This window comes from Lissotriton vulgaris, chromosome 9 (genome assembly GCF_964263255.1).
Source record: "Lissotriton vulgaris chromosome 9, aLisVul1.2, whole genome shotgun sequence".
Classification (NCBI taxonomy): Eukaryota; Metazoa; Chordata; class Amphibia; order Caudata; family Salamandridae; genus Lissotriton; species Lissotriton vulgaris.
Genome location: NC_141697.1, coordinates 824,415,719 through 824,440,965, shown reverse-complemented (window position 1 = coordinate 824,440,965; position 25,247 = coordinate 824,415,719). Strand labels below are relative to the sequence as shown.

At 47.1% G+C, this 25,247-nt stretch overlaps 1 protein-coding gene across 1 annotated transcript in view; it reads right to left on the bottom strand.

Moving 5' to 3' along the window:
* The window catches only part of TOP6BL (TOP6B like initiator of meiotic double strand breaks), a 2,408,555-nt gene that overhangs the window by 1,392,975 nt on the left and 990,333 nt on the right, over window positions 1–25,247 (bottom strand). Inside the window, exon 7 of the mRNA XM_086939520.1 lies at window positions 7,831–7,886. Within this exon, the coding sequence (XP_086795646.1) occupies window positions 7,831–7,886 (56 nt within the window). The remainder of the gene's footprint in view (window positions 1–7,830; window positions 7,887–25,247) is intronic.

Sequence of the window (25,247 nt, the reverse complement as noted above, 5' to 3'; positions counted from 1 at the left end):
GTCTTCTCTTAATCGAACTTGAGGCAGCTGTTCTTCATCCAGGTAGCAACAGCCTTCTTCCCTTCATGGAAGTTGGTCTTGACGACAGTGGGTTTGTTGGTGAGGGTGAGCATCAGCTGGGTGTCTTCAGCTTAGGAGACGATGTTGAGTCCGTAGATTCTGACAATGGCGGTGAGCAGGGCCATGTAGATGTTGAAGATAGTGGGGCTCAGAGAGGAGCCCTGAGGCATACCGCAGCGTATCTCTGTGGCTTTGCAGAAAAATAGTAGTGGTCTGACTCCCTGTGTTCGGCCGAATACCAAGGAGCGGATTCATTCCAGGGGTTTGTCGCGAATGCAGGCGGTGTGGAGTCTTGCGCATAGGTTGTGGTGAAAGATGGTATAGATGGCAGCCGGGAGGTCCAAGAAGATGAGGACTGCAGTTTTGACTTGGTTGAGGAGGGTGTGGACATGGTCTGTGGCAGCGAGGAAGGCGGTTTTGGTGCTGTGGTTGCTTTGGAAGCTGGATTGAATTAATGAATGAATGAATTCCGTGAAGTAATCACAGTTCATTTACACAGATCAAAGGTTACTCTCACAAGATTCAATCGAAATAGAATGCAGTAGCAATTGTGAGTAAAGTCAGGAATGTCCCATTAGCAGTGAAAGAGGCCATGCTGTCTTAGTCAGAGAAATTAAATGATCTGGTAATCCTAGAAGAGGTGGAGGCAACTGAGTGGTTAGCCCCAGCGGTCATACAAAATCCACAGGTGAGGTAAGACTATGTATCGATCTTAGACGGTTAAACTAATATATTAAATTAGGGGAGGTATCCTCTTCTAAGTGTTTCTAAATTACTATTCTCACTATAAGGTGCCAAGGTATTCTCGCCTCTGGATTTGACCTCTGCGTACTGTAAGATAACGCTTCCTGAGAGTTCAAAGGATCTCACAGCATTTGTAACTCCCTTTGGGGTGTTAAGGTATTTGAGATTGCTGTTTGGACTTATATTGGCAGCTTCAGTGTTCCAGAGAGAAATGGAAAGACTGTTGCAGGGAATTCCACGTATCAAACTTTTACAGGATGATGTTTTGAAATATGGCACTTCTATTGTTGAACAAAGACTCAGTGTCAGTTTGCCACAGTTGCACTATTTACCAAATACTTTGGCAATCAGATATCCCACTCCAGTCGAGGTACTCTGTGCCCTCATATTTTCCCACCCCTCATGATCCCTAACAATGCCGATTTGGGGTCAGGATCAGCTAGGGTGACCCTGCACTCTGCCATTGAACTATATATGCTCTGTCTGCATCTTGGAATGAGCGGACAGTCCCATATAATACAATAAAACTATCCCCTTGCTTCTTTACATCGCCCACATAAAGGGTTGTGTCCTTAGCCCATCTTATGGACTCTTTCAGGACTGAAATATGTTTTATGGCGATCAATGAATTGGATCATTCACAAATTCAAGGATACAGCCAGCAGCACCCTAGGTGCCATTTTTGTCTTTTGTCACTCATCCTCATCTAGTACACCCACATCTTGTCCCCAGGCAGCATGTGTCCCAGCTAGAGGATTGCATCACACAAAGTGGGAAATCATCTGTTTTGCTGCTAATTGAGGGGGACATGTTGCTTGTTAGAACTGTGGGAAGGAATACTTTTAAAACTGTGTCGCAATTCATTTTTAAAACCTGTTTTAACTTACCTGATTGCACTTACACTTTTGGCCTGCTGTGGGTCACCATTTTCGTTTGCTTTCCAGGTTCAGCCTCTTCCTATCAAATGATGGGCAGTGCACGGTTGCACTGTTACCATTGCACACAGTGGGAAATCATTTGTTTTGCTGCTAATTGAGGGGGGGTGTTGGTTGTTAGAGTTCGAGGAATACTTGTAAAACCGTGTCGTAATTTGTTTTTTAAACCTATTTTACCTTACCTGATTGCAATTACACTTTTGGCCTTTTGTGAGTTGCCATCTTTCGTTAACGCTCAAATTTCGGCTTCTTCCTATAAAATGATGGCCAATGCGCAGTCACACAGCGGATGCGTGCAGCGGGTGTGCCGCTAGCATGCCAAAGGTAAGCCCGTCTGTGCCCACCCGCGCCTGAACAAAACTGGGGGCCAGGAGCTCTGGCAGTCACTCCATAAGTAAGCAAGCTTTCTCCTTTGCGCAAGTTATGGCATTGGGTGGCAACCCTAGAGAAAGCTGCCTCCAATCTATCAATGTTTACCATGGACTAACAACTTGCAAAATGTGTCCCTTCTCCTTGCTGGGGGACTGGGTAGCTAAAGAACATATCTCAGATAAAGGTACTAGGAGATTGTTCTTAATTAACTGCAGATCACTCCCGTCCCACAAGTTGGAACTTTTTGCCCTCATTGAAGACAAGAAACTGGATGCACTTTTTCTTACGGAAACCTGGCTCCATGGCTAGTTTGGGCCGGATCTCGCCCAAGCCCTGCCCCCAGGACACTAAATATCAATCAAATATCATGAAAACTAAAAGGGAGGAGGGCTAGTAACCATTCTTAGGGATGAGTTCAGCTGCATCACTGAACCCGCACATATTTTAGATTGCAGAAGTATGTCCTTTACTATAAATTACTCTGCCACACCAACATTCTTCAGGATACTGTTGTACAGACCACCTGGTCCAAGTGGTAAATTTCTGCATTCCCTTCCAGAAGTAGCAGGACATATGGCTTGTATTAGAGCATACTTCTCAATTTTAGAAGATTTGATGGCTATTCAATTATTACAAAGGCTGTCGGGACGCCCTCATTAGAAGTGTTGTCTACTCAATTCGATTTTTTTCCATGAGCAGTATGCTAGAGGCCTCTGAAACTCTTCCCATCATTTGGGCTGATCATTTTATTATCCCATTTACTCTAAAATCTGGCCATCCATCTACTAACACCATATTAGTTTGTAACAAAAACCAAGTCTGGTCAAAACATCCTACAGATGACTGGAAATATATCCTTCGATCTTTGAGGCTGTTGCTGGGATCTAATCCAACTCTAGCAAATAATAGAATTACAGATTGACTGGAGTCCACACTTGACTCACTTCTCCCTAAAAAACACACACTAGCAATACTAAACCAAAATCCGCTCCTTGGTATACCCCCCATCTTCAGATACTTAAGCAAAAATGTAAAAGAGCTGAAAGAATCTGGAGACAAGATTTTTAGGAGCTACCCAAGCAGAAATATCAGGACTCTTTGAGAGCCTATAAGGCTGAAATTAAATAAGCCCAGGCTGTATATTTCGAGGAGAAAATCACAAACGGTGCTTCTAACTCCCCCGTGAAATGTTTCATGCAGTGAAAACCCTTCTAACTGTTCTTCTGATGGCCCTGTGCTGGAAGCCTCGATTGCACGGTGTAATGCAAATTCAGTGGCTTCTACTCCACCAGAAGATTCCAGAGGAGCCATGGTGCCAGAGGAGGAGGTTGCGGACATGCCCAAGGCTTTGACCCAGGTGAGAACTCTCGCTTATTCCCAACTAAAGGTGGGAGGGAGACTGACTTTGTTCCTACAATACTGGTGAACTCTGGCGGCAGATGCCTTGGGTTCCTCCGACAGTTAAAGGTTTTCATCTAGAGGTCATGGGGACTCCATTTCAACCTTTTCAACCTTCCTGGCCACAGCTTCTATCTTTCTCTCAAAAGGAAACAGCCCTCGTAGAATGGGAAATTTCAGAGCTGATGAAAAAAGGGTCTAAGGTTCCTACAATCGTCCATCCAAACGACTTTGTAATCAACCTATTTCCAGTAGAGAAGCGGGATGGAGGGCATTACCCGGTGATCAACCTCCTGGAATTCAATGAGTGCCTGGTGTTTTGTCATTTCAAGATGGAGGAATCTATTATGCAATCTGCTGAGACCGGGAGACTGGCTGACGAGGCTGGATCTCAGACACCTACCTCACAGTTCCAATCTTCCCCCCACACTGCAGCTTTCTGCAGTTTCTATGGGGCAACAGGCATTCGAATTCCAGACACTCCCCTCTGGCCTGTTTGTCCACACCATGATGCTTTACCAAGGTTCACAGTTTGGCAATAGTATTTCTCCAAGGCCACAGAATACACTTGATAGTTTACCTAGACGACAGTCTGCTGATGGATCAAAGTCTGCAAGCATTATCGAGGCATCTTCAGACAACAGTCAATTTGGCAGAAAGTCTGGGGTTCGTGATCAAAGAGAAAAATCCCTTGGGATTCCTCAGATTCCAAAGAATCAACTGTGAGTCTTCCCTCCAAGAAGATTGCAAATATTTGACACACGCTCAGGAAGACTCAGTCCTGGCAGAGCACATCACTTAGATAATTGGCCAGTCTGTTACGATTGCTAGCCTCATCAATACAAGCAATCTTTCTGGGCCCTCTTCATTACAGGGCACTATAGCAACTGAAGGTGTACCACATGCCTAGGAGTTTGAAATATTCTGAGTCAGTTCCAATGACAGACAACATCAGTGAGGAGATGAGATGGTGGCTAACCCACATGGAGGCTGGGAACGGAAGGGCAATCTTTGGTTCCAGTCCAGACATTGGTATAGAATATGATGGCAGCAAAACCGTCTAGGGGCCAGATGTGGGGATATGTCCACAGGAGGAAAGTGTCCATCAGACGGACAAAGTATGCATATAAATTGCCTGGAACTCCTTGCAAGTTACTTTGCACTACGATGCTGAACGAAAGAGAAAGCAAGTTTCTGTGTGGTGTAAAAGAGCGCAGGAGGCTCAACATCCACTCTCAGGTGGATTAACAAAATGCTTGGAGGAGGTGAAGGCCTGGATGACTCTGTCATCACTAAAGCTCAACGGTGACAAAAAGGAGCTTATGCTCCTGGGCCCGGCTGATCCGACCCTCTTCAACTCATTATGGCCCTCCTGTCTTGGCCCCCCCGCCCCCCGGCTCCGAAAGAAAACATCAAAAGCTTAGGGGTATGGCTGGACAGGAATCTCTCTCTTAACACTCAGGCCACAAAGCTTTCCGCCACCTGCTTTGGACTACTCAGGACATTGAAGAAAGTTCTTCCTTTGCTCCCAATGGAGGCAAAACAAGCAGCCATACAGGGCATAATACAGTCACGACTGGACTCTAACAACGCCCTCTATCTGGGTGCCCCAGAGTACACATTAAAGAGACTACAACTAGTACAAAACTGTGCTGCCCGTACTCTACTGCAAATCCCTCGCAGAACCTCAGTCAGTGAGGCACTGACCAGCCTACACTGGCTTCCAGTGCGTAAGAGAGTCACTTTCAAAGCAATGTGTATTGCCCACCAGGCCTTCTGGGACTCGGGGCCCCAAATCACGCGTAGCCTAGTTAGTCAATATCGTCCAGGCAGAGACTTGCGCTCTAGCCAGGCTTTTATGGCAACAGTCCCTAGAATTAAAAGGACAAGATCAGGCGGAAGGATGTTCACCTTCAACGCCTCTAAGATCTGGAACTCCCTGCCTTTTCATTTGAGATCCAACCCTGACCTCGCCTCCTTCCGCAAAAATTAAAAACACATCTGTTCAAATCTCCTTAACAATTCAGCTCCACCCCCCTCCTCCCAGTCTGCTAACCTCATTCATACTTCCATCTGGTTCCCTCTAGCGCTTGGACGCCTCAGGGCAGCAATTCGCGCTCTAAAAATCCATTTTCATTCATTCATTCGTTCATTCATGGACAACATCTCGACAGTATGCTACACCAACCACCTGGGGAGTCACAGACCCAAGATGCTGGCGGACACTGCGAAGGACAATACTGCCTAGATTGAAATATTTCAGTGACAGCAAAATATCTTCTGAGGAGATAGAATGATGTGGCCCATAGGCACTCTAGGTGCCTGCAGGATCTCAGTGCATATAAACTACAACCAGCAGTTTTCAGGAAGATAAAAGGGCATTGGGGGCCCTTCACAGTGTACTTGTCTGCCTTCTGGCTGCACAATCAACTGAAGAGGTACTTCAGATGGAGACCAGACCTGCAGGCGTTGACTATGGATGCCTTTCTCCAAGACTGGACCAGGGAGAAGGTATTCGCACCCCCCCCCCCATTCAATAGGATGATGAGATTGTTGATGCAAGTCAAACAGCAGGAGGTTATCTCACCACTCTGGAGATCTCAAGCCTTGTTTCCAGTGATGATGGGACTTTCCTGGGATTCTCCAATCCATCTACACCAGAGGCCAGATCTTCTTCTGGAAGCCCTGGGGAATCCCTTCGCTTGATTCAGGGCGGGACACTACATCTCAAGGCATGGAGGATTACAGAAGACAATGGATAATCTAGGGACGTTCAGAAGATGCTGAACACCTCTAGTCGAAAGCCTGTTTGGATGGAATCCTCTTGGGGTCTATAGTTAATTAATTCTTTCCTAGTGAGATATTTATTGTGTTTCTATGGGAATAAAGATGATCAGGTAAGTTGGCTATGCTATTGTGCCTGATCTCATGTAGAAGAGTATCAGGCATGAGAGCCCTGAGTATTAGAGGTAGGGTATACAGAATGTAGCTTTAGGAAAATCATAGTAGAGAATATACAGTGCCATGTTGCTTGAGTATAATGTTGGTCTTAAGCCACCAGGGTACTGTTCAAAGACTGAATTCTGTACTATTCCCTACTGCAGAGGCTGCCATCTTCTCTTCAAGCAACCTTATCCAAACTACAAAGGACACCAAAGATGACTGCACACAAGGTCCGCCTGAACATTGGAAGGGTGCACAATTGTCTTTCAAAGGTGGGAAGTACATTGGATGTCTATGCGCCTAGAGGAGCGGAAGCATGGCTTTATTGACTTTGGCATTGTACCGCACAAACTGATTGATGTTCAATAACGAAGCCTGACATAAAAAGTGGGTAAGGGCATTGCTTTCAAAATAGTGGGACCACATAGAAAGGTGGATATTTTTGAGGTTCATCAATCTCTTAACTGAGTAAAAGACTTCACTGAGGCATTACAGAAAATCGTTTACCTAAGGTATTGTGAAGAATGATGCCCCTGATTGGCATTTCCTGTAGCATCAACTGTAGCAAGATTTACTTTGGTAGTTCTCCCATCCTCCTGTTTCTCCAGGCACAAATTGCAGACCCTCTTTCTTGTGAAGATGTATAAAAAGTTAGGTAAAAGATCTTTCAGCTCTCGCAGGATGAGTGTGGAGTCATATGGAAGACTTAGCTGGCTTTATTACAATCACTCAAGCTCATCAATGCCACACAGAAGAGGAGCATCTCCGCAGACAACTTTGTGAGAGAGTACAGCCAGGACGTAAGTCTCCTTTGTGGTTGAATATAAAGACTAAACCGGTCTAGACACCATCACTGTCTCAGATAGGCTCCATTTAAAAATAAATTCAAATGTTTTCTGCAGTACCGTGGAGTACATGCACACCTTGTTCCAAGCATCAACACAGGTGTGACTAAGAAAAGACACATGGAATGCTGATAGACTCTAGTATGTATCACAATGTCACCAATACGTCGCAGAATCCCATCACTTAAGAACTGGTTATACCCAATGTGTGTACATTACTTTATAGAATATTTGTTTGGCTTGCGAAATACAGAAAAGAACAAAATGGTTCTTATACAATTCTCCACAAGAAGCTGATTTTAAAGTTAGAGTATTTCACTACAAAAATGGTAGCAAGGTCGAAGTTTCGATCAGGCATAAAGAACACCACTTTCTGTGGAAGATGCAGCTAGACATGTATATATCCATAATCCTGCCTCCACAAGGCAGGACTATTAAAAGCAAATACATCTGAATTAGAATCAAGTCACAGAAACTGAGTACCCGCAATAAAACATCATTAAGATAAGGAAAATTAATTGAATGAAACATACCTATAGGTTTCTGCAGATACAGCATTGTTCACTTTTATGCAGTAATGTATTTTCACCTGAAATTATTTTTAGGTTGGAAATAGGTTAGAATTATTAGTACTGAAGAATGCACTTTGTTCCCATGACTTAAAATCTGCAAATAATCTTCTAGGTACTGTTATAACGATACACATTCATTGTTAATACATACACCTAACGTTGATTCCATCTTTTTTCTAACCCCCTTAACCCATCAATTATCAAACTACTGTTCAATAGCTCTCAACTGTAAAGCAAATATGGATCTAACTTCAAGTATAGGAAAATGCAACACAATACTCTTTAATTGTAGTTGAGCTAAAATCTATTTGGTGCCAGGCAATTGCACATGGATATTTAAACATATTAAAAATGCAACAGCATCAACATCAACAAGCTGGATTGAAAACAGTCAATGTAATATCTAGTTAGTGCAAATGTCATTTTTGCAGAAGTCATACTGAAAGCAGTTTGAATAGGTACGTCAGCGTAATTGTTGTCCCAAATAGTCGGGCAACCGTGCAAATGAATGCTGTTCAGTGCCATCCAGTCTCTATGATACACTTGTTGCAACTACAACCCAAAGGTCGGGTGCGGCCTGAGGGGATAAATAAACGCCAGAGCAGTTGCTCACGGTACTCCGGCTATATCAATACTAAGACCCTGATTTAGATCTTGGTGGGAGGACCTTCGTCCCTCCGTGGCGGAGTTTCCAAATACTCCATCAAGCTGACGGAGTCCCACCCGTTGAATTTAGATGTGGGCTGGTTGAACTGCCGTCGGCATCAACAGACTCTTTACCATCGCGTAAGTGGTACACCTCCTTCAACATGTCAAGTCAAGTCAAGTCAAAGAATTTATATAGCGCACTACATACCCAGAGGGTCTCAAGGCGCTTAGGGAGGGGAGGAGGATTACTTGTCAAATATCCACGTTTGGCAACATGGCGGATGTCCTTGTTGTAATGGCAGTGTCCTAGCGGCTAATTCCTGATGGTGCGAGTCCCTGATCGAGTGGAGACTGGTATATGTTGTGTTTGCTACTGAAATATATGTCAGTAATGTTTTATGCCCCTTTTATTACATATTGTATTGCGCACAAACAATACACGGACACTATTGAATGCACAGGCACCACAAGCACTACACCCCAAGCACCACAACATCAATATTTTTTGAGAGTGTTAATACAGGTGTGTTCATTTTACCCTGATAAGTTGTAATATGAACACTACTGCATTACACATAAGATTTTTTTTTTTGTATGAGCAATGCAAAAAGACATGAGGCTAAAGCAATCGTCAACACACAACTCATAGTAAGACAATTGTAAATGTTGCCTACCTAAGATCCCAGCGACGACTAAGTCATTCAGCATTGTGATAGAGTCGAAGCAGCAAAGAAGGGGCCTGGACTATGGGGTTCAAGACAGAAGGAAAAATATAAGTTCTTACCTCATTTCCTTCAATTGCACCGACTAAAAGTAGGAGGTATTCCCATCACAGTGCCTCAATAGAAAACCAAATTGTGATTAGCTCAGCAGTCATCTTGGCTAGACTCCCACCATACAGCTGCTTCTGCCTATGGCACAGTTGACATAGGTGAGAGTTCCTTGCGGAGTAAAGTGGGACTTTGGCGGTCTTTCATTCATGGACCCGCCAACATCTAAATTGAATAAGGGGACCACCAAGTAGGCAAGCAGTGTGTACGTTGAAAAAGTGACAGCGTCCATTACCTCCAATATCTAAATCAAGCCCTAAGAGTCTCTGTTCCCTCTCATATACAGCCTGAACCGACCCTGGCCTACCTGCATCACTGAGGCTTACAGGCACCTGCTGAGGCCCTGGTGTATCTGGCACCTCTGTTCTGCCACAAGATAAAGTCATGCGACTGGTTGCCCGTGCTGAGGGAGAGTATACAGCAGCATCTGCTAGAGTGCTGCAAGCACCACGCCCTCTGGGTGGTTTCCAGGTGAGACGTGTCCTAGAGCTATATTGAGGACTGAACATTTGTGGAGGAGTCCCCAGAGTTGGGGATAAGACTTTGGGAAACATCCTTTACAACGCAACTTTTACCACGCAGTGCCTTTACGACGCAACTTTTACAACGCAAACCATTACAACGCATTGCGCTGGGTGGCGCTCTAGGATAGGGAATAGGTTTAATTTACTATCCAACACCTTCCCTACTATCCACGGGGACTGGAGTTGGAATAGTAAATTAAACTATTCACTATCCAGCGCCCCAAAGCACTATGCGTTGTAAAGGCATGGGTTGTAAAAACCGCGTTGTAAAGGCATGCGTGGTAAAAGCATGCGTTGTAACATCATACATCCTAAGACTTTTGATGTGCAAGGGGAGCACCCTACAGTTGCCTTGCCTGCCTAGGGATATTTTCTGGCCTTCATACCGGTCTGCTCTGAGTGTTGGAAAACTGCAGCCCGCACATCCATCGTGTGAGGCAGACAGCAGCCAGTGGTACATGCTTCAGTCCCCAGCGAAAAAGCACTCAGTTGGAGGGAACAGTCACGTAAGACACTGATGTTAACCGTTGCATCGTGACCAACTGCAAATTCGCCCAGGTCTAGAAGGTGGTTGGAAGCCTTCTGTCAACAGGGTGTGGCTCATGCAATGTCCGAGCAGCAGCAAGCTCCACCCTGCCCACCCCATATGCCCATTTGTCTGTCACGGCATTGCCACCATTCAGCAATCTACTGCACCCAGCAACAGACGTGTAGTAAAGGCGCTCATGGGCTGTGAGGCTGCAACACTACTTCTGACCCACACGTGTAATTGATGGGGCAGTGAAGAGATTACTGCTGCTTAACCTTCGAGGGGCACAGCTATATGAACTGTACAAAGGGTTGACCAACACAGGTGACTATGCAGACTTTGATGCCGCTGTTGCAGCTCTGGACCGGCACTTCAAATCGCAGCTAAACCCAGACTATGAGCGGTTTAAGCTACGACAGGCCAGACAAAAGAAGGATGAGTCTATTGATGTCTTCTACGCACACCTCAGGAAACTGGCAAACACTTGTGTCAACACTGACCAACCAAGGAGATAAAGGCACAGCTGATACTGGGCTGCAGGTCAGCAGTCCTTCAAAGGCTCATCCTACGCCAGCCGGGAATCACTCTGGATGTCATCCTAGTTCTGGCAAGGTTGCATGAACTGAGTTGACGATATGGAAGTGGCTCAGACAAAAGGGGTAGCCACACCTGTTGCGCCTTGCGCTGTATAGGTGAAAGAGGAGCAGATGTACGCTATCCAGAGATGGCCTACTCACCCGCGCACCCCCAACACTCCACAACAACCAGAGAGAAACTGCAGCCTTGAGCACTGATCGCTTGATGCATGCTGAGCTCGAGGATGCTTGTGCTCTCACTGTGGGAAGCTGAACCATCTTGCCAAAGTGTGCCAGAGAGAAGGGAGCAGGCCAAGAGGGGCAAACAGTAGCAAGATAAGGGCAGCCCTGTGGAAGCTGTTTATCGAGGATGAGAAGCCCGAGGGCAGGGAAGACCAAGAGCCTACCTGTGATCAACGAAGATAATGAAAGCGAGGAGTTAACCATCTGCATTGCGGGCAAGGAAGGCAACCAGAAACACCCATTGTCTATGTCCACCATGGAGGCTGGCGGCACATTCATGAGGACTCTAATTGACATGGGAGTGTCTGTCAACATCATGGACACCACCCAGCTCGACAGTTTAACTCCACGCCCTAATCAGAACCAATGCCACTTGCAGGAGTAGTGGGAGTGGTGGTGGCAAGAGAAGGGAGGTTGACAAGGGCCCACTTCCATATTATTGAAGGTGACACTGACCCTCTCCTGGGCTCTCACACGGCTCGTATTCTTCGCAAGCCAAATCCATGAGTCACATGCAAGCCGCGGGGATCATGCAAGTGTTCCCCAAGCTGTTCGTAGGGCTGGTACGGCTCAAGATTACCAATGTGCAGCTGCACATTATTGACGCCATGAGGCCCAAGGTGCACCACCATGGGAGAGTGCCCTTCCACCTGTGATCATTGGTGGAGGAGGAATTGCGGAACCTGGAACAGCCTTGGTCTCACTACTTGTAATCACACCCAAATCAAAGCAACCTGGGCCTATTTGGCTATATGTGGACATGCACCTACCCAATGAGGGAATTCGGAGCAAACGTCATATCACCCCAACTATGGATGACATTGTGGCAAACAGACACAATGGTTTTCAAAACTTGACCCTAATGCTGGCTACCACCATCTAGAGCTGGATCCAGCCAGTTGTTATATCTCAACGTTCTTGATACAAATGGGCCTCATGAGATACCGGTGCCTAAACTTTGGCATATCCTCAGTGGGTGATGTCTTTCAAAACACCATCTGTGAGAACCTCTTTGGCCTTGTAGGTGTTTTAATCAGTGACGACATCCTGATCTTTTCTGAGATCCTGGAGGACCAGAGCAACACTTGAGAGGCTGGCAGACTGTGGCCTGACATTCCTTAGGCAGAAGTGTTCATTCTACGAGAATTCAATCACATTTTTTGGTTATGTGTTCTCAAAAGAGGGGCTGAGGGTGGACCCCAGAAAGATCGAAGCAATACAGAAGGCATCAATTCCCCGGAATGGCACAGAGGTAAGAAGCTTCCTTGTGATGGTGACCTACTGTGGCTAATTCATTCTGAACCTGGCCACGTTTTTCGAACCACTGGGAGCCCTGACAAAGTCTAATGCCATCTGGGAGTGGACAGAATGCACGGACACAGCATTTCAACAGGTGAAGGATGCTCTGCTGGTGGACGCCATCATGGCTTACTTCGACCCAAGACGTAAATTGTTATAGAGGCTGGCACGTTGGGCTGTGGCTGGCCTTTTGCAGGAGAAGAGTGAAGTGTCATAAGTCCCAACAGCATAGCCAGCAGAGCACTGCCAGGCACTGAGGCTCACTAGGCTCGGATAGAGCGAGAGGCAACGCCCATCTGGCGGGCCTGCCACCATTTCTATCCCTACTTGTGTGAACAGCAATTAAAAGTCTTGACACACAGCTTCCCACATTGAGAGGTGGGTACTGCAGCAGCCCTGGAGTGACAAACCGGCTTACTACCTGTTCCGCCATCCTGAGGAGCAGCCTGGCAATGGCTGGAGTGAGGAGGACCAAGGGGCTGAAGGATTTGTACAATGGTCATGCATGAGGCTTGTCCCTGAACCCTGTTGATCAAAGAGGTCACAAAGGCCACCATGACGGACACAACTTTGCCCAAAGCCAAAGAGGCGCTCCTCCGGAAGCAGTGGCAGAACTTCTTGGACTGTGCAAGGCTGTTTTATAATGCCAATATTTTGTGTATTTTTATTATATTTGGCTGCCTAATATGCTAAAACCTGATATGGAAGCAAAGTATGATTGCACATTTATCGGTTAAATAAATGTGGAAATATATGAATTGGAATTACATTTATTCACAAAATAAAAAAATGAGTTACTTACCTGTAACTACGGTTCTCCAGTATTATTTTATTTTATTTATTTTATTTTATTATAAAGTTTTGTATAGCGCGAACAAGACCCGTGGGTATCAGAGCGCTTAACATAGAAGAGGTTAAGGATTAACAAATATATTAACAGTTATAAGAACAACAGATATGAGGTAGATGGTATATATTCATAACACATGTGCAGTTTGCATTAATAGTAAGTTGCGGCTTAACTTATATCATAAGCTATATACATAAACATAAATGAGGTAGATCATTATAAGTTTTTGTGGGATGCAGTTATAAATCCACATTGACATGAGGTTGCGGTAAGGATATCGTTTAGTGTTATACATGAGGTCAGTCTCACATCATCAATTAGCGTTCATGTTATTCCTGTCTATGCTTCCCTTTCTGATGACATAAATGTTCTGTATTAGGGCAGTAATAGATCAAAACAGTGATCAATAAGCTTCTCTATGTAACGTATTTACTCATAATAAGGCTCTTCACTTCCCGCTTAAATGTTGCAATATTGTGAATCTTCCTAATGCTTGGAGGGAGTGAGTTCCAGATTCTGGGGGCAGCTCCTGAGAACGCTCTGTCATAGGTTTTTTCTTTCGGAAAATGGCTGGCCGTAACAGCAACTCCTCAGCGCTCCTAGCTGGTCTGTTACCTCCGGATAGCGGAATTTTCTTGGCTAGGTATCTTGGAGTGTTGTAGTGGAGCGCTTTATGGGTGATACATGCTATCTTCATTTGGATTCTGGCTTCATAAGGTAGCGAGTTTAATGCTTTCAAGTGAGGGGATATATGATCAAATTTCCTAGATCCAGTGATAAGTCTTGCCGCAGCGTTAAGGCAGGCTTTTAGTGGTGCTGTGGACGTTTTTGGTAAGCCAGCTAAGGTGGTGCAGCCATATTCAATCCTCGAGATAACTAAGGATTGGATTGCCAGTTTGAGATCCGCCTCTGAGGTGAATGGTTTCAATTTTCTTAAGTAGTTCAGGTGGAAGCGAGCACTTTTAGCCATTGAATTAATGTGGGCTTTCATGTCCAGCTTGAATCATCCCCGTCATTGGAGTGGGAGCCCCACTGTATCATTATAAAAGCAGTAAACATTATAATCATAGGCTACAATGCAATAAACAGTCACTACAATAGCCTATCTACATTCATTTGTAAAAAAAAGAACCAAACTTGACCAATAACTAATAAGGCAACAGCATCCTGTAGAACACTCCCAAGAGAGGCTGAGTTCCTCAGATTTTTAAGCACAATTATGAAGTTATATACCTGAGGAAATAGGGAAACCCTCTCAGGGGAGGAGGGTGGGTCGCATGTGAATCTATGAAATATACCAATACTGGAGAACTGTAGTTACAGGTAAGTAACTCATTTTCTTCTCCAGTATTTGATCTTTCATAGAGTCACATGCTTGAATTAGAGTAGATAGCAGTTGTATAGATAAACATTTTTAGAAAATATAAAATGTATAAAATGTCACTTTATCCCTGAATACATTGTTACTCCTACCTCCATTTGCAGTTATAGCGCGGAGATACCCCTTCGGGGGTCTAGTCTGGCGCTCTATAAGCATATAAAATAAAATAAAATAAATAAATACCCTTACTGGATGGTGGTTATATATATATATCCCATTCACACTGCGTCGCGAATATAGGAAGTCTAGAAACACATTGGGGAAGCCTAGTATTGATCTCTTGTATAGCATTGAATTTCCGCTATTTTAAAAGTCAAAATGTAATTTATGTCACTTTTCCACACCCATGAGGAGGCTACATCACGGCACGGACACCCGCTGTACATATGCGCACTATGCACGTACGCCTCTCTTTAGTTGTATATAGCACCAGATATATGCCCCACCCTCACTCATTTTCATTTTTTTTATCCAGTGGTAGATAGCTTTAGAGTCAGCATTCTAGTGTTTGGATCGACGCGATGACGTAGCACGCCGATCCGCCATTTGAGGTGAAGCGCGCAAGGGTTTCATTACGGGGGCCGGAGCCAGAGAAGCAAGAGGCTCGGCGCTCTCTGTGAGGTTGTTAGTTTGAATAAACACAACGCTTACAACAGACGTTGGTCGTGTCAATCTGTGGGGGAAGAGCCGGACACTTTACAATGGCGACGAGGCACGGATCGTGAAAAAAAAACCAAACAAAAAAAACAGAACCAGAAGGAAAAAAAACGAACTCACGTGCAGGTCGAGCAAATGAGGCAGAGACACCCACAGTACGGCGCACGCTGGACAGAACATTGACAATGCTCCACGACCACAGAGAGCGCGGCAGGGCCGTGATTTCACTCCCTGTGCTGCAGAGTGCACGCTACAAACCAAGACGCCCAGGTACAAGGGTCCCCAAACATAAGCAACCCCAGGTGAGAAGGGCTGGGGCGGCAGAGCTCCATTAGGCCACAACAGTAGGGCGGCCGATGTACACAGCTACACAGCCAGTGGCGAACACAGTAGAGCAAAGACACAGGACCACTGGGACATGTTGCATACCCTGCAGGGGAGTAGCACTGGCGGCCTCTGGGGGCAGAGACGGCGGTGAGGCCCGAAGCACCCCATTGAGCCCGAAAAGAGAAGGGGAGGATAACGCACCAGGGAGCACCAAGGGACAAGGCGAGACAGCACCAGGAGAGAAGCGCGAAACCATGTGCTCGCAGGCGTCCTCAGCAACGGCGCCCATACCGTTTCTACCCAAACCAGGTGAACCCCTAATGAACTGGGAGGACTGGAGGGAATATATTTCCAACTACATTGAGGTGCTGGAGGACGAGAATGAGGAACAGTTTACAAGGAAAAGGAAAAGGAGAATACTGCTTCATAATTTGGGCCCGGAGGGGCTGAGGGTGTTCATGAACCTGGTACCCAAACAGAGACGGGGTGATGACGATGATGTATATGCTCATGCGATAGAAGAACTAAATGAACATTACAGGCCGACCGTCTGTGTCTCAATTGACCAATACAACTTCAAACAACGAAAACAGGAAGTGGGGGAATCGGTCGATGAATATGTTGCGGCACTCAAAAAGTTGGCGTCCACGTGCAGATATGGGAATTTCCATGACAAATTCATAAAGGATCAGATAGTGATGCACACGACGAGTAAAGCGGTGCAGGACAAGTTGTGGGCAGTGGGGACTCCTCCCTGAAGGAGGTAATGGCAATCGTCAAAAAATCAGAATTGGCGAGGCGATGCGCAGAGGCAACAAAAAAGGAAAAGCTGGCCAGACCCATGGTAAATAGAATTGAAGAAGAGGCCCTCAGAAGAGATAACAGGATCAAGGGAGCACCACAGAGAGGCCCGAACAAATGGCATGGAAATCCAGGACCGCCCGGGAACCACTCGAAGGGCGCCAAGAACCTGTGTTATCGGTGCGGTAGCATGACTCATGAAGCGCATGATAAGAAGTGTCCGGCATTCCGTGCCAAGTGCCTGTTCTGCGGGATCATAGGACACTATGAGAAGGTGTGTTGGAGGAAAGCGACCAGGAATGTAGTGAAATTTGTGGACCATGAGCAAGATGACTGTCAGAAATCGGATCCCAGGCTGGCCAGGGCTTGCGCCAAAGTCAGTCAGAGACCACCACTCCTAAGTCAGGGCAAGGGAGTTACACGCCAAGATAACCCCTGCTCACCCTCTAGGTAACGTGGCGCGAGCAGCAAGGCTAAACTTGGAGGCGATGTGAGTTAAGTATTTGCGCACGCACCCCAGCAACAACACCCAAGGCCCACCACAAAGGAAACTCCACACAAGGTTATATGTAAAAATAGCCTTTGTATTACATCAAAACACGTTAGATAAAACACACACTTTACAATGTGCCAACAGGCACGGGCAGAATTTACAGGGGATATGTACAAGACAGGGCCACATGGACCACTGTCAGGAATCAGCACTTTTAGAACTTAGCACTAGGTAGAATTAGCACTTAGAACATAGAATATAGAATGTAAAATCGCTTTAGCACGCAACCAGTAACTACTGGTAACCAGGACCTCACTAGCACCACCTGTACTAGGAGAAAAACCACCTAAGTATCACAATACCTGTAGGGGTGTAAGCACATAGCACATGACGCATTAAAATACATTCAGCGGTGCATGGGAGGAAAACACATGATGCATCAACAATACATTCAGAGGTGCAGGACAACACAATAGCGCAAAAATCACATTAGTCACCACCTGTGACAGGCCCTAGGCCCTCTGGCCTTGTTGGGGCTAGGACGCCCTGTGTCCCAGTGTCAGGCAGGCTGCGCAGGCAGCCAAGAACACAAGCCTAAATGTAGCAGTTGCCCACAAAGTGCTGGGCAACTGGTGAAAAATGGTGGGGACAACGTTGGAGCCTTCCAGGCCCTAGAACCAATACAATGTCACCCAAGAGCCTCTCAGGGCTCGTAACCAAAGTGGGCTGTGAGCCTTTCTCAGGGCTCTAAACAAATGAATGGCCCCTGTGAGCCTCGCGGGGCTCGTAGGAAAGAATCCCCCCAGAGCCTATCTAGGCTTTAAACACAACTGCGGGGCGGGGAACCTTCTCACGGCTCTAAATCAACAAAATGGGCCACAACACCAAGTAATGCCCCTGAGCCTCGCAGGTTCTGAATAACAACGAAAATGTGCCAGTCGTTGGGGCCTCAGGGCCCTGGTACAAGATGCGGGCAAATCGGCGGAGTCCCCCATCTGGGGACTCAAACTGAAAATGGCCCCCGGAGCCCTCTCAGGGCTTGAACTCAAGGTGCGGCACTTAAGGGGGGGAGTGGCCCTCTGCCAAACGGGGGTGCCCTTGGTGACCACAGAACACGGGGAGCCTCTCCGGCTCAACAGCCAGGGCCGGAGCTCTCCACCCGCCCGTCCACACTTACCGGGCTCCAAGGTGGATGCTCCGACGTCACGCTGGGTCTGGTCCCGTCTCCGGCTTGCCACTGGAACTCTGGGCACTTCTGGCGGGGCAGTCACTTCTCTCTGGAGCCTCCACGGCTCCCCTGCACTCCTCTCCTTCGGTCCTGAGGCCCCGCCTTCAACCAGGCGAGCCGCGGGCACTTCCGGGTCGCGCTGCTGAGGGCAGCCAGTAGCAGCGCGGCCCTGGGGACGTGGAGGCGGCACTTCCGGGTCGCACTAGGCAGCGGCCCGGCAACGATTTTAATGCCCCTAGGCTGCGGCGGTGTTTTTCAAAGGGCAATGCTGGGTGGGCTCCGGCTGCTTTAAAATACACGATGAATCAAGGCGGGCACTCGATTGGGGTAGCAACACAGCACGCAGGCAGAAGATGCCGGGTGGGCACTGGCCAAAGCACCCAGAGCGCTCCCAAGCGCTAAATGAAATTTAAAGCGCTCCCTGCGCTCAAATGGCAAATAAAGCGCTATTAAGTGCTGGGGGGCCGAAATCAAGCGCCCCTTGCGCTAGAAAGACAGGCACAGCGCTCCCAGGCACTTCAAGCAAAATAGAGCTCCAGCAAAGGTCTGGAAACAGGCAGTGGGGCAAGGTTGGGCCCAGAGCCAGCTCACTGGGTCTCCAGGCAGGGAGACAGTCCAAGTGGCGGTCCTCTGGCCCAGCAACAGCAGCAGCCCCCTCCGGCAGGATCATGGAAGAGAACAACTTCTGTGGGGACACAGACCCATTTTTATGCACCACATTCCTTTGTCTGTAGGTGCAGGGTGGGGGAGAAACCAGTCGCAGCTGGTTTTGAAGCACCCTTGATGTGGTCATCACCTCACTCTATTCACTGGCAGGGCTAGGGTCATCAGTCGCACCACAGGGGGCGGAGCCAGCATTGTCTGGGGAAAACCCAGCCTCATTCAGGACACAGGTACACTCCTCCCCAGCCATCAGCATGCTAATCTCCCACTCACCACCGGGCAGACCCATCCAGCCTTCCTGGAGCCAGGCTCACCAGCCAGCTCCAGCCAATCACACTCCAGCACCCTCACAGCACACGTACAGCCATATCTAGAAGTGGCACTTCCCCACAAGACACACTCATGCCACATGCATCATTGCAAAGCATTCACTCTCATGAGTTCGCACATTCCAAATTTGAGCATGCACACCTCACGCATCAGGAACTACCAGGGACACCGACATTCCCCATGCATTCCTATGGGAGGGCAGGCCAACCTTACTCCACGCACTCAGAGTGCGCACGCACTTTCCACTGGGACACAGTGAAAGTGCGCAGAACCCAAAAATCACCATCACCAGGTCACCATTAAAAGCAAAAAAGTTCAGGGGTGAACCTGCCAGAAGGGCCAAGTCCAACAATGACCAAGAGGGAAGCGGTCATGAAGAGGATGACACGGTCCTATGTATCTACGACCAGGTGCGGTGTGTGGACACCAAGAGATCAAGCAAACCAGTGCTGGACATACATATTGGAGGAGTGCCAATCAGCATAGTGGCAGACTCGGGGTCACCTTCCACAATAGTGCAACGGGCGATATGGGATGAAAAATTCAAGCCACAACTGGGCCCAGAGTTGGAGCGGCTGGACATACGGCCAGTAACGTATAATGGAGACGGCATACCCATGGTGGGTTTTAGACCACTCAAATTTGAATTCAAGGGATGCTGTGCATACTGCAAACTGTACGTCTCAGAGAAAGGACCGTCGGTGCTGGGGTGGATGGACCAAGGTGACCTAGGCATTAAGTTAGACCCAGGAGGGGCGGTGCAAGTCTTGCTAATGGAGCCGGAACAATGGCCGAACCTGGAGAAATGGAAGAAAGACTACCCCAGAGTATTTGGCAGGAAAGTAGGGAAGCTGGAGAGGTTTGCGCATATGATCATCCTGAAAACAGAAGCAAAACCGGTATCACACAGAATGAGGAATGTGCCATTGGTGGTGAAAGAAGCAGTTCAAGTCGAACTTCAGGAGCTGGAGAAGAAGGGCATAATTGAGCCTATCACGTGCGCGGCATTAGTGGTGGTGATGAAACCAAGCGGCAAGGTCAGGATCTGTGTGGACCTGCGTGAACTAAACAAGAACATTGTGGTGGAGAAGTTCCCGCTGCCATGCATTGAGGAGATACTGGCAAAGACCAGAGGAATCAAGTGGTACTCCACTATCGACTTGACATCAGCCTACCACCAGATAGCGTTGCATCCGGAGAGCAGGAAACTCACCTTGTTCATCCCACCCTTTGGGTGCTACCAGTTCTGTAGGATGCCGTTCGGGCTGGCGTTGGTGGCTGCAGTATTTCAAAAATTGATGCACCAACTCTTCAAGAACATGGAAGTCATCCAGTACTTCCAGGATGACATCCTGGTAATGGGAAATGACAGAATGGATCATGACGCTAAGCTGTCCAAGGTATTGCGAGTGTTGGAAGAAAGAGAACTAACGGCGGAGTGGGAGAAATGCCGGTTAAGAATGGGGAAGGTGACCTATCTAGGACACGAGATCGGGGTACAAGGAATCACCCCGAAGACAGAAAATGTGAGAGCCATCTGGGAGGCACCACCACCGTCCAACAAGGAAGAGGTCAGGTCCTTCCTAGGAATGGCAGAATATTACAGCAAATTTGTCTTCCACTTCGCAACAAAGACCCACCACATGAGGCAGTTGACGCGGGAGAAGATGGTGTTCAGATAGATGGAAGAAGCCCAAGGAGAGTTCGAGAACATAAAGAAAGACATCGTGCAGGCAATACCATTGCAGGGATACGATCCTCAGGGGAGAACAATCCTCACCACTGACGCCAGCGACAAAGGACTGGGTGCAGTCCTGATGCAAGACAGGGGGCAAGGAGTGGTGGAGACACTGAGCTTCGCATCCCGAGCGCTGAATGAAACAGAGAAGAAATTCAGCGTCATAGAAAAAGAGATGCTAGCCGTGGTGTGGGCTATGACCAGATACAGACAATTGTTATGGGGAACAAGATTCCAGCTGAAAACAGACCACAAGCCCCTAATAAAGGTACTCACTTCCAGTGGACATGCCAGCGCCACCCCCAGGATTGCAAAGATGACATTAAAGCTCCTAGAATATAGGTACGATGTAGAATACATCTCCCCGGCAACATGAACAAGGTGGCAGATTACTTGAGCCGGGCGGCGTCGATGGAAACGAAAGAAGAGGATCAGGAGGCCATGGAAGAAATGGTAGCGCTGATGGAGAATCCTGAGAGGGTCATCCACAACCAAGAATGGAAGGAAGCCTACAGTGAAGACCAGGATCTACGGGAAGTAATGAAATGCATAGTGTGTGGGTGGCCGGAGAAAAGACATCTGAGTGGGTACCTACGGAGGTATTATGAGGTGAGAGAAAAACTCTCCATGGAAGACCAGGGGGTGTTCATATACAGAGGAGACAAGGTGATACCGCCGAGAGGAATCATCCCCCGACTACTCACGCTACTACATGAAGGACATTTGGGGATAGGGAAGATGAAAATGAGAGCCAAGCAAGGGTACTGGTGGCCGGGCATGGACATACAAGCAGAACGCCATGTCAGGGATTGTACCCAATGCCAGCAAGCAGACAAGACCCTAAAACCACTGAGGCCAGCTTTGGGTAAATTCGACACCCCGACGAATCCGTGGGAAGAACTATCGATTGACATTTTAGGCCTGATTCTCGATGGACAGGGAACACAGAAATATGTGTGTGTGCTCATGGACAGGTACTCCAAGTGGCCAGATGTGAGAGTGGAAGAGGAAATGGACACTGGAACCGTACTCAAATTTCTGACAGACACATTCCTGAGTAAAGGGATTCCTAAACTTATACTAAGTGACAATGGTCCACAGTTCACCTCAGATAAGTGGGCTAGATTCATGGAAAGAAATGGCATAGTGTCTAAACACACATCCATATACCACCCAGCGGGAAATGGACTGGTGGAATGGTTTAACCGTGTACTGATGGGACCCAAACAGGTATCAATAATAAGAGACAAAGACTGGGAGAGAGAGATATAGCAAATGATATGGGTGTATCGAATCACCCCCACGAGCACGGGGTATAGCCCGTTCCAGATCTTGAGGGGCTGAGATCCATTCACGAAGGACAACAGGTCGTGGAAGGAGAAAACGGTAACCAGCAAATGGTCACCAGCTGTGGTCCAAGCGGCTTTGGAAAAGGCCTAAGCAGTGTACACAAAACACTATAACTCCAGAAGGAATGTGAGAGACACTGGATTAGAAGAAGGAGAATGGGTGAGAGTCAAGTTGGCGGTGCTGCAGAGGAAGGGGGACAGCAAGTACAGTAGACCTCTCCAAGTCAAGGAGGTGTACGACAGGGCTGCCCTGGACATTGGCGAACAAGATCAGGAAGGAATGGATAAAAGCTGGGCGTAAAATGAACAGACCCTGGAGGAAGGAGAGACTGAGGAAAGGAACATAAGGGGCGAGCAAGGGGCGGTGAGATAGCCCAGCGGAGATATGCCCCGGCAGGAACCGAGGTCCCAGGAGAGCCCGACGGCGGGAAGCAGCCAAGAAGGTAGAGGAGATACCCCGGGGAGATCCGGTGGGAGAGAAGTGACCTCCACCCTGGTAAGGTGCACCAGAGGGGGGAGACAAGTGATGAGGCCAGCCAGATTCGGGACTATGATATGAGTGATGGACAGTAACTCCACAGTGTTATTGAGTGTGTATAAAAAGGGGAGATATGTAGAGTCAGAGTTCTAGTGTTTGGATCGGCGCGATGACGTAGCATGCCGATCCGCCATTTGAGGTGAAGCGCGCGAGGGTTTCATTACAGGGACCGGAGCCAGAGAAGCAAGAGGCTCCCGCTCTCTGTGAGGTTGTTAGTTCAAATAAACACAACGCTTACAACAGACGTTGGTCGTGTCAATCTGTGGGGGGAGAGCCGGATACTTTACAATAGCCCTGCATTTATGCATTTTATTATTCATTTAGGCTGTTCAGTGATTCTTGGCGCTCAGATTGGCTTTACTGGTTTCATTTGAGATACTCGGAAAACTTGGCAGCCAAAGGGAATACCTGCATGTCAGCAGATCGGGCTGAAATGAAGTAATGTTGCGCATGTGACTGCATTTCCCTGAATCATGTAAACGCACCCTTTCACAATCTGGAACGCACGGCCGTGCACATAATGGATTAGAGGGCGGAAGTCAACTTACCTGCTTGTTAATGAGTGTATTCACTTAGTTTGACTCTCATGAGTAGCGCAATTTGATTTACATATTTCACAGATGCTGCCATATCGCACACGCAGAGATTACACGCAGCCACGAATGTTGCAATTCAGAAGCACACAGCAAAGTCTGTTCACTATGTCAATACATGATGACCATGTTGTGATGTCATTTCACCGGGCAGCAGTAAAGCAGCGCTACAGTAAATGTTACCACTTGATGTAAAATGCCTAGTCACCTGAAACAACATAGAAAAAACACTACCACTGTAACATGTATATAAAGCACAATTTCTTATCAGCGCGCTATGTGAACAAGGCGCATGTCTGGCAGCCGAAACGCGTCATTTGGACCTTTAATGTCTGAATAAACAACACTTATCTTCATCATTGCCCACGGAGTCTGTATCCTGGTGTAGCGCCGTTTGGATGGTCGGGGGCAGGACAGGGAAGGTCCCCATCTGATTACACACGGCTGTCGGGGAATACGCTTATAAAACTGAAGCTTTGAGATTTCTACGACATGCCTGACCCTAAGATGGCGGCCAGATCTGACAAAAAGTGACGAACAGCGAACTGGCAACTGGAGACTAACACAGGGAGACAACAAAATAGAGAAAGGAATGTCCAGTCCCTTATCGGAGGAGGAAAGGGAAGCTGATAAGTGAGGGAAATAGAGAAAGGACTATCAAAGCTTATAATTAAGGGAAATAGAGAAAGGACAATGGAAACAGTGGACATATTGAAATAACTAAAGTTATACCAGAATACCTAAGACACAGGTTATCAAGAGCGAATTAATTTAACGACCGTTAGTAGGAAACACCATTATCATTGAAAGAATAACTGAAGGAAATAATTACTAGAAGGAGGATAACTATCTCTACCTCCACTGGAGCAATTAGGATTCAAAGACAGCGATACTACGCTTGTAGGGATCTTCCCGGAATCAACAGAGGAGAGTCCCTTCAAGACCACTTAACGCGGAATTAAGATGGATGAAAGGCACCTAGCTGCTTCGGGCTCCAATGCCTTGAACATAGAATACCCCTCTAAACTGTCCAAAGCTGCTGCAAAAAAATTCAAACACAACACCCTAAGAAAAAATCCGGACAAACTGTTCTAATTTTAAGATAGATAAAGGCATAATATTGAACGACCTGATATTCTACACAAAGAAATCGACCCAATGGCGTAATGCCATTACAAAAATGCTCTTCATAAAATCGACGAAAAACATCCCACATGGCACAAAAATAATGACTGCATCTTCATTAAGATGCAGAGCAGACTTATGCATAACCATTTACAAAACCGGAATAGTGCTAATACAAGCTGGGAACAACAAACTAAAGAAGTTTGAAAAGATATTTCAAATGGTAAAAGAATCACTGGAGGGGCCAAGATATCCACAACACCAGTCTCCAGTTGGAGACACCCCTGACAATAACGCCTTTAATACGACCGAGGACGCCAATATATATGAAGGCCGCCACGAACAAACCAACAGCCCGAGAGATATTATCGAATGTGACCCGAGATTACCAGAGAATGAGGTTGAAGGGACAGAGGGACCCATTAATCATGCAATTGTAGTTCATGACCAGCGCCGAAGGGAAGAACTAACGCCACCACCAAAAGATGAGACATCACGTCTAGAGCATCCACTGACCCAGAGTGATTCACTCTATGTGAACCGGGAATTGAAGAAAACAGAAGAAACCAACACTCTGCCACATACCTCAAGCACAATACTGGAGGTTTGTAGATTCTCCTCAACAAAAACATCACCACTGGCTTCACCACCAAATGA